Below are 10,572 nucleotides of genomic sequence, written 5' to 3' on the forward strand. Positions count from 1 at the left end.
GTATTACTTAAATGTTTAATAGTATAATAATATATGTATTATTATTATTTTGTAATTCCTTACAGATTTTCTTTACTTAAATGTTTAGTTATGTACCATAGCATTACTTAAATGTTTGATAGTATAATAATAAATTTTTTTATATTATTATTAAATAATATATGTATTATTATTAAATAAATTATAAACTTCCATCATAATTTAATCATTTCATTAGTATTTTTTTTTAAAAGGCTTTTTTTAATAAGAGTAAAATAGGCATTTTAACAAATTAATTTATTATATTAGTTTTTTCCGTTAGTTGACTTAATGGTTGACTAATGAAATGATTAAATTATAATGTACGTTTAAACTTTAAGGGAAGAAAATGCAATTTTCAGAACGTGAATGAACTAGTATTAAAGACAAACTTTAAGGGGTGTCAATGTAATTTATCTAAAATTTTAAACACTATTATATTTGTTTGGAGTACAATTGAGAATTCAGAGTTGATTTTCCTTAATGACTCTTCTCTCTTTTTCTTTTGATCAATTAATATAATGCAAGAATCTCATAATTCCCTCTTCTCTTTTTAAAAAAATTTATATGATATGCCAATTTTGTCTTCCCAACTATGTATTTGTCTTGATCACTTCTTTTGGGAATCAACTAGCTTTTCTTGTTCCCGTGCTAGGCATTTAGAAAAGAAACAAAGAAATTGTTGGATGGAAAAAGGAAAGAAAAATGAAGAAATTAAGTATCAAAAAAATACTATACATAAGTAAATTTCTTAATTATATTGTTACCATTAAACACAAAGACAATGAAATCGACATGTGTATATCATCGCAACCAATAAATTGTAAATATAAAGCTGCAATAAATTGTAAATATATGCTATACTTTGTCCCTCGGATTCTAGTTTATTGATGTAGTCGCTCTTCACTTTGTTTTGTGTTATTTTGACTGATGCATATCAATAAAATTGTCTTATTTTTACTTATAATAAAAAATTTTAAAAAAAATTCTTTAGTTTTGACAAGGGTATTTTAAAGAATCTTGTTAATAAGTGCGTTCTCTTTGTTGTATATATGTTAAGTTTTTTCAAATTTAACAATGATACATCTTCCTATAAGTGTGTCATGAGCATGACAAAAATAAAATTAAAATTAAAAAACATAAGATATTTTTTATCAATTAATTTTTATGTTTTGTTCGCACAGTTAAAATACTATCACGTGTTTTTAATTCTTTATTTATTCAGGAATATTATGTAAATAATGTCATATAATACTCCGAGACTAATTAATAATTTTCCTAATAAGAGAGAAAAATATCAAAGGGTATAAGACTTGCACACAAATTGAGATATTCAAATTATTAACCTTCTAGTGAAATATAAAAATTCTAGTTAGGATTGTCCGTCGGTTGGTTAGGTTAACATTGCACTAACAATCCTAGTAAAGGACCCAATCCAAACATTTGGCTCTATGACTAGCCCTATCTCAGTCTTAAAGTATATATGATTCCCAAGTCTGTCCATTTGGCCTCTATAGATATGGGGTGTCAAAAAATAATAATAATAATAATAATCTAAACATACATTAAAATAAATAAAGCTCAAATGTCTTTCAACAATTTGGGAGATCCTGATCCAAGGCTTTTTACCGAAACATTCAATTAAGATTTTTTTACCTTTCATAATTTATTTTTCCTTTCAAATTAAGGAGGATGGAGCAAAAAGATAACGTTTGTTGATTATTTTCTTTTATGGACACAGCCTTTCCAAAAAGATTGTCTTTGTTGGTTATTTTCCAATATATTAATGACGAAGGCCAAGTTTGACAATTCTAAAATAATTTATCTTTTTATCTTTTTTTCATCACATCACCTCTCTATTTTTTTACACATTTTTTTATAAAAAGACAAAATATATTTATTTAGATCATCCCAAACAACGCCTTATTAATGGATTGGGCAGGGTTGGGCTAGGCTACAAATGTGAATATCAAGTCCAACTCATTTATTGATGAGTCCTAAAAAATTAGTCTAGCACAACCCTATAGACACTACAAGAATTTACACATTTTGCGACCACTTTTGCCGACCAAAAAAATTTTAGTCGCAAAAAAATGACATTTGGCGACCAAATATTAATTAGTCGCGAATGATCATTATTTTTGGCAACCAAATATTATTGGTCGCAGAAGGTTATATTTTGGCAACCAAAAAATATGTTGGTCGCAGAAAGTGGTATACTTTTGCCGACCAATTACAAATTTGGTGGCGGAAGGTCACATATTTTTTGGCGACCAAAAATTTGGTCGCGAAAAACTTATTTTCAGCAATCAAAAAAAATTAGTCGCCAAATTAGTACTTTTAGCGACTAATATTTTAGTCGCCGTTGATTGAGATTTGGCGACCAAAAAAATTTGTCGGCGAAAGAACCTATTTTTGCGACTAATTTGATCTTTTGGTCGCCAAAAATTTGGGGGAAAATTTGAAAGATGAAGGGGGGAAATGAAATTTGAACCACCGCCCCACTCCTCATTAGTTGTATCCATGTACTACTGTTGCAACTTGCAAGTGTGGAACAATGAAAGGAACAAGACTTTCGAAGTAGCAGATGACTCTCCAAACCTCATTTTTTCTCTCATGTCGAAAACCCTTCTCTCCCACATCAAAGCTCGTCACAACCCCAAACCCAGTTCTTCCCCTTCCTTCTCCTTCAAACCCCACATCAAGCGACTCGTCAACGAACTCTGTGACATCCTCAAAACCCACCACCACAATCAATGGCAAGGCACCCTCGAAACCCGCCTCTCCGAAGAAGAAATCGTCCCATCTGACATTGCCCATTTGGTGCTCGACAGAAAAAAAATTAAAGCCTGATCTCCCTTGTCTCTATCTAAAAAAAGCCCTAATCGGTGTCTCTCTATGTTGGCCCGCCCCTCCCTCTTTCTGTGTTCTCTCTCTCAATCGGTGCCCACTTTCTCTAGCTCACCGAAGTCCCTTACCACCATTGCTCACGTCCGTCGCACATCGCCCTCTGTCTAATGGACTCCTCATTTCTGGGCCGTGGAAGCAGGGTTGGAGGGTGAGATACGAAGGGAACGAGTGGGATTCGGAGACCTTGAAGGTTTTTGTGGTCCCTCATTCGCATAATGATCCGGGTTGGAAGCTCACTGTTGAGGAGTATTATGATCGACAGTCGAGGCATATTCTTGATACCATCGTCGAGGCTCTTTCGAAGGTGATCTGGGTTTAATTTTGGGGTTTGAAATGTTGTTCCTCGATCTGAATTCAGTTGGGTTCTGTTTGTAAACTGAGTTTAATTAGTTAGTACTAGTTGCTTGATCTTAATTTTGTTGGGTTTTACTGATTTCAAAGGTGATCTGGGTTTAATTTTGGGTTTGAAATGTTCTTTATTGATCTGAATTCAGTTGGGTTCTGTTTGTGAACTGAGAGTTTAATTAGTTAGCAGTAGTTGCTTGATCTTAATTTTGTTGGGTTTTACTGATCTTGATTATTGATGAACAATGATTCTGCTTTCGATCTAGCTTAACTATAGTGCCGGTAAACTTACTGAGAAAAAAATTATACTTCATGCAAAAGAATCTAATGATCTTCATTACGAAATAAGATACTTCCACACAAATTCACATTTTTGGTTGAATTTTGACAAATTATATATTTCATCAATTATTGGACCAAGTGAATTGGATGTAAGTGATGAAAAAAAAGTCTGTAATATATAGTAGAGTAATTTCACAAATGATTTTTTAGATACTCAGGCATTTAGTTTATTGGATGAGAAAATATATGCAAACTTGTTGGCTTTGAAAACTACTAATGGAACTAAAAAGTGAGAGGCTCACTAGCAGCTTTCCGTTACCAAATGCTCTCTCTCTCAAGAATGTTCAATCTAGTAGTTTAACAAATGGTTTTTTGGGGACTCAAGCATTTAGTTTATTAGATGAGAAAATATGCATACTTGTTGGCTTTGAAAACTACTAATGAACCTAAGAAGTGAAACGCTCACTAACAGGTTTTCTCTCTCTCTCTCTCTCTCTCTCTCTCTCTCTCAATTATGGTGTGTGTCAATTGCCTTGAACTTAATTGGGGTTGGATTGCTAGTTTATTGATATTATCTTTGCCTAGTCTATGGCAAAAAGTTATTAATGTTGAATGCTATACTAATTAACATTCTTTGAACTTGGATTTGCAGGATCTTCGCTGCAAATTTATATGGGAGGAGATGTCTTATTTGGAGAGATGGTGGAAGGATGCCTCAGAAACTAAAAAAGAATCTTTCATCAATCTAGTGAAGAATGCACAGTTAGAAATTGTTGGAGGTGGGTGGGTGATGAATGATGAGGTAAAATTCGCAAACATGTGGATAGTTTGAACTTGCGTGTTTCACCTCTGGGCTTCCTTATAAATTTATTTAGGGTGTGGGTTTGAATGCAATTTCATGAAATGCAGTTCTATTGGCTATTGTTTTGTGCAAGCTAATTCATCACCATCTTCAAATCAATCAGAGAATGTGCATTGCCATGCTTGTGGGGCACTAAAAAATTTCCACTATTGTGCTATGTTCTTTCTCTAATGTACTAACTCCTAGTGCTCTGACTGCAATTTATGAAAACTTTATTCAATGTCTTTGTCTCTGACTGGAATTATACATCTGAAAATCATAATACTAAGATTGAATGAAGTTATTTACATAATCTTAGACTTATGCTAAGGGCTAAAGGAACTGATCTTTCATTTGTTCTCTCAGGATTGTTGGGCAATTGTATATTGAACAAGCTTGACTTACTAAATTTGAGACAACTTTTTGCAGGCTAATTCACATTATTTTGCTATCATTGAACAGGTATTGAACTCCCTCTTCATAGGTTTTGTATAGACATAAAATTTTTGGTATCTAAATTGGGTAGTTAATGCATTGAACAATCTACATATAGTTTTTTGATCTAAGGCCTTATGGTGCTTTTAACTGAAGTAGGCTATGTAGATTGCTTTGCATGAGGAGATTATTAATAGAAATTATTATGTTGGTCTGATTGTCCCCTATACAAGTATATGACGAGTATATGAATTGTAGTTTGCTTTAGATACCAAACACAAGCTTTTAAGTGGTATTCGAGTATATGACGTTGAGATATATTTTTTTTATTTTTTTTTAAACTTGTGCTTGGTATGTAGTCTCACCAAAGGTTTTTAATCCTTGTTACTAAGTACATCATCTTTCCTAACATTTTTGGGCACCCTCGTGCTTCTACCCTTCTGATGGAAAATTGAGCCTTCAAAGGAAATTATAGTTCAAAATGCAATTAATAACAATCCCTTGAATTTTAGACTGAAACAAAGGAGTAAAATAGTTCATTCACCCTTTCAAAGTGAACTGGGATTTATGTCCAATTTGAAATGATCCAGTCCCTTTTGAATGGGCCATTTTTTGTTTGATATCTATCCAATTTCTTAATATAGGTTATAAATTGGACTAAATTGACCCAATGTAATAAATTAATGGATGAAATTGGTAAAATTGAAGCTACATGACTATATTGAAACTAGAGATATATCACAGGTATAATCTGTTTCGGGCTTTTCATGATGTTGCCACATCATTTTGACATGATTGGTAGTTTGATTCTCTTTGTTTTTAGCAATTACCAACTGTTGAAAACTACACCAAATCCCAACTATAGAATTTAAGCTCCAAATCTATTTTCAGTGTGGTTCACTTGCACAGCTGTAATTTCCTATATTCCGTCTTTTATAAAATCTGGTCAGACCCGGTATCTCTTCATATTTACCATGTAATTGCAAATTCATATAGAGCTAAATTTTAAGCATATGTAGTTAGAAGCATGTTGGATGCACACACATTGAGAATTATGATTAATATATTTTTTTCTGTCTTTACATATTGTGAGTGCTCAATGTATGCATTGAGGTTTGAGGGTACTTTTCTGTAACCATATGAAGATAGCAGAAATTGGATCTCCAAAAAACTGTTTGAATCTGATATAAAGACTCTTCAGAACTTCAGTTTCAGGTTGTGGACTGCCTAGTTGTTTTTGACATTTGTGCAAATCTTTCAGATGGAAGAACTGATGAAGAACCAGATGTTTGCTACACATGCAGTTACTGCTGCAGGTTCAGTCACATTGGGCACTGCCCTTACTTACCCTCTTGATACTATCAAAGTCCTTATACAGGTTCGAAGTTTGAAACCAACCTCTGTCTGTATTTGTATGCTCATATGTGTGTGCGTATGCATGTTGGTGTTGATTTTGGAACTGTTTGTTAGCATATGACTATCTGTTTCTAATATTGATGCTTATTTGTTGTGGTGGAGAAAATAACAGGTAGGGTCAGTTTCTAATAAACAGCTGACTACAGCTCAGGTTCTTGATAGAGTTAAAACTTTATCAGGACATGCAGGTAATTCGATTAACTTATTGTCTTGCTTGAGCTTCCATTAGTGCAATGAGTCATGTAGATAAGGTTAACAGCTACATGTGAGCTTAAGTTATTTATGATTCTGGTTTATTACTGCTAGTTAAATGAATATTCTCTTCAATGAACATTGTAGGTTTGTACAGTGGTTTTGGGTGGTTAATGTTGGGAAGGATTTTAGGTGCTGGCGCTCGCTTTGGTACTTATGAAATTTTGACAACTTTTTATAAAGGTATATTCTTCATTCTATGTGCAGTTAGAAGTTATTGTGTTTGTTCTTAATCTGTTTTGTTAGATGAGCAAACCTAGGGGAAAAATTAGGAGGAAAGGTTCTAAACTGAAATGACAGGCACTTATTCTTTAAATATTTTGCAAAATAATTTGAATTCTACTTGTCCCGAGTGTTGGTTCTCAATAATCGAGGGTGCTGGGAGCTTAGGAAGGTTAAATTGGATATAAACCGAATCCACATTCACGCACATGGAAGCTCGAATAGTTTGCTTAGTGTTTGGTGAATATGTACTTGGAAAATTAATGGGTTTGCAGAAAAAAAAAAGGCAAAAAACAGCAGGCAAAACAGCACTCTTATTGGCACCAAACAGAACAGACAGATCAGATTTTCCTTGAGCTACATTGCCCTGAATTACAACAGCCCAACAGTCAGACCAAACACAATGCCTTGACCTGTAGCAGCCCTTCATCCAAACCAATCCCCAAGTTTGTTAAAACCAACACAGCAGCATAACAGATCAAAACAGATAAGATATCAGAGCATCCCTTCAAGCACCAAAACAGAACAGGCAAGTCAGATTTGCCTTGAGCTACAAAACCCTGAAATTCCACAGCCCAACAGTCATACTAGTGTCATGTTTTGGGCCTATAATCTATTACCAGTTACTTGGAGAAGGTGAGCCACCAGATTAGGTGTAAGATGTTATTAAGATGTTATCATTACGCATTTAAATCAATTAGGCACCAACCATAATTGTGACAACTGATTGGAAGAGAATAGCTTTAAATTGAGCCTGGAGCAACTATAGCATGCATGGAGGGTTGTTAGAGGAAATAAATTCCCACATGAACTACTTGGATAAGTTGCATTGACAAGAGAGGAAGAGAGAGAGACATGATATTATCATAATAACTAAAAGAAATAATTACTCTTCGGCTATCTTTGAAGGTATAATACTCTTATTTGGCTTGTATGTTCTTCCTTAGTGGTTAATTATCTTAGGGCTCAAACATTTTCTTAAACTAAAACATGTTGGCTGTGTTTCTGTCCATATTGATCGGTTGAACTAGAAACTTGTTACAAAGACCTAGAAGGGATCAGGTGAGTAGGTAGAAACTGATGAAAATGAATTGTTAACATGAATGATGTCGACTTTCCCAGTCAGTATTAAGTGTATGCTTAAGTAAGAGGATATGCTTGGAAACACAGTTAGTATTAGTTTGGTAGCAGTTCCATAGAGTGACAGCTGATTTGTGAAAAAAGAAAATTTTGTTGGACAACAGACATAACAATGAATTTATTTGGCATTTCCATTTCCGCATTGCTGGACATGATTTTTCTTATTTGGGGGTTTTCATCTTGCAGATTTCTAGATCAATTGGTGATGTTTATCCAAAAAAGGCTGAATTCAACAAGGAGCCTTTGTATGCTAAGTTTCGCTTCCGTGAACCTTTTAGAAGGCCAATATTAAGCGCTGAACCATCAATTTGTGTGCATGAACTCCAACCAGATGATCGATTTCTCATATTTGCTACTGATGGATTATGGGAGCACCTTAGCAATCAGGAAGCAGTAGACATAGTACAAAATCACCCTTGCAATGAAAGTTTATCTTTGGCTCTACATGTTAGTGAGTATTTTATTTGGTAGTGGATGAGTTCTTAATTATTGGATGCTACATAATACGATATCGAACTGTTTAGTTCTTCATTATCATCACCAGTACTGATCTTGTGGCCTATATTCTTTTTTAACATACCTAGAACCATTGCTTTGGTTATTGCTAAAAAATTTTTTGATGTGTATTGGATGTTAGGTATGTATTTTTTCCCGTTCTTATTATTCCTCTGTTTTTCAATTTATTATATTAATGATGTAGTTAATATTGGAATTTCTGCTTGATTTTCTGATACAGCCTTCCTAAATTTTGCATGGTCAATAACTGGGATGGCACCATTTTTATTAAAATCATGATCTGAATAACATCCAAATTAGCATAAAATCAGTATTATAGCAAAATTGCAAGTAGGATAGTGTAGAATCTTGTAGAATCATTGAGCCAATGATTTTTTTTTTCCCTTTATTATTTTAATATACATCATGTTTAACGGTCTCTCTCTCTCTCTCTCTCTCTCTCTCTCTCTCTCTCTCTCTCACACACACACACACACACACACACACACACACACAATATTTGATCTGATCCACGAGACCCTGAACTTATCAATCTGACATAGGATCCTGATTTTAGCAACCATATGTGTTTACAAAAGCATGCGTGATTCACTAGTGGTTCTGTTGCACTTGGTTGTATTGGACCGACATAAAATAGCAGTAAGCAATTGCTTTTTCCAACTTTTTTGTTAGCCAGTTACTGATTTATTGACATATGAAAATAGCATTAAGCAATTGCTACTGCACTTTTTTTTTGCCTTCTGCTATGAATGCATTGGTTGTCACTAGCAGTTCTTTCCCTTATATTATGTTATGGTGCTTATATGGATAAGAAAGAACCATGTGAACCAGATGGGTGTTGATTCTCCAGATTTTCTAATTTTTTATTGAGAGTTAACCATGGCTTGGGTTTTCAGCTCTTTATTGATGGTTTTCTATATTGTAAAAATTGACTTGGAAAATGCATTATACTAAAAGTGGCACAACTTTTGTGCTCTTGCCATTTTCTTATTAATTTCAAGTGGGATAGTTTGAATTGTCGTGTGATACCTGAGATCATTTAATAGTGTTCATGAGTCAATCATAATATTTTTGAATTTAAGCTTGGTTATCTACTTTGGTTTATGTAATTTGATTGGAGTTTCCTCACATTCATTTTAAACAGGTTCCTGGTCAGCGGTATTGTCCACCCGTGGAAGTCTTTAAGAGTTGCTGCAGAGAAGTTAAAAAAGGTTGTGTGAGACCAAACAACTCCCGGTATTATCTCTCTTTTGTTGATCAAGGTGGAGAGGGGAATCGATCAGAACCAGTAGAACCTCATCTGGTAGTCCAAATGGACACAGAGAGTTCTGTACTGTACCAGAAAACTTGCCTCGACTATTGTTTTGAAAAACCAATAAAGGTGAGAAATTTATAATACATTCACATACGTAAAGAGCATTGCCTCGACTATTGGGTTCCAATTTCTCTATTTCGTTTATTTTTTAATTAATTTTATATATTTATCATGCTTCTCTGATAAATTTTTCAATTCTGTTTCTTTATTAGGTGCCTTACATCACTACTGCTTTGATGGATGCGAAGCTTGGCACGGAAGGCCGCAAGGATCTTTTTGATTGGCTATCAAGGAAACTTAGTGGATTAAGCAATTTTCCTGATGCTGTAAATCTGAATTATGTATTGTTTCAAATTGTTATGCGAGATGGATGTGACTTGTGAATGAAAACTTAGAATAGTAATATTGTGTCGAATGTTAATGATTCAGTTAATTTGAATGATGTTTTAAAATTATAGGTTTATTATGGATTGAATGAATTATTAGGAATTACAGGTGTATTGTTTTCCTGCTTTGGCGACCAATTTATTAGTCGCGACAAATAAATAATTTTTTTTCGCAAAAAATGGCAATTGCCGACCAAGAGTTTTGGTCGCAAAAAATACATCTATTGCCGACCAAAACAAATTTGGTCGTGGAATCTCACTTTTGCCGACCAAAAGTTTTGGTCGCGAAAAGTAACAAATTGCGACCAAATTTTTTGGTCGCGAAAAGTGATAATTGGCGACTAAAAAAATTGGTCGCGAAATGTGATAATTGGCGACCAAACTTTTTAGTCGCGAAATGTGACAATTGGCGACTGAGAAATTTGGTCGGAAAAATATCACTTTTCGCGACCAAAGTGTTTTAGCGACAAAATAAATTAGTCGCGGTAATTAAA

General features: G+C 34.0%; 1 protein-coding gene across 3 annotated transcripts; it reads left to right on the plus strand.

Annotated features, from left to right (window-relative positions):
- Positions 1-4,194: 4,194 nt before the first annotated feature.
- On the plus strand, positions 4,195-10,144 carry LOC145820665 (uncharacterized). 3 transcript variants are annotated; one of them, XM_082917096.1, is made up of 6 exons: positions 4,195-4,357; positions 4,826-4,858; positions 6,093-6,209; positions 8,048-8,308; positions 9,522-9,758; positions 9,905-10,144. In XM_082917096.1, exons 1-6 carry the CDS (start codon positions 4,238-4,240, stop codon positions 10,073-10,075), a joined length of 939 nt encoding a protein of 312 aa, XP_082773222.1. In that variant the 5' UTR covers positions 4,195-4,237; the 3' UTR covers positions 10,076-10,144. The 3 variants fall into 3 exon arrangements, with proteins under 3 accessions (XP_082773222.1, XP_082773224.1, XP_082773223.1); XM_082917097.1 differs by having other exon boundaries at positions 4,222-4,357; positions 4,763-4,858; XM_082917098.1 differs by having other exon boundaries at positions 4,219-4,334; positions 4,763-6,209.
- The last annotated feature ends 428 nt before the right edge of the window (positions 10,145-10,572 follow it).

This window comes from Camellia sinensis, chromosome 2 (genome assembly GCF_055761805.1).
Source record: "Camellia sinensis isolate YWXY chromosome 2, ASM5576180v1, whole genome shotgun sequence".
NCBI classification, from domain to species: Eukaryota; Viridiplantae; Streptophyta; class Magnoliopsida; order Ericales; family Theaceae; genus Camellia; species Camellia sinensis.

Bases quoted from the DNA above. Each gene is read 5' to 3' on its own strand.
- LOC145820665 (XM_082917096.1), top strand. From the start codon at position 4,238: ATGTCTTATTTGGAGAGATGGTGGAAGGATGCCTCAGAAACTAAAAAA. The intron at 4,859-6,092 runs GTATTGAACTCC...CAAATCTTTCAG, and splicing joins ATTTTGCTATCATTGAACAG to ATGGAAGAACTGATGAAGAA. The intron at 6,210-8,047 runs GTTCGAAGTTTG...TTCATCTTGCAG, and splicing joins CTATCAAAGTCCTTATACAG to ATTTCTAGATCAATTGGTGA.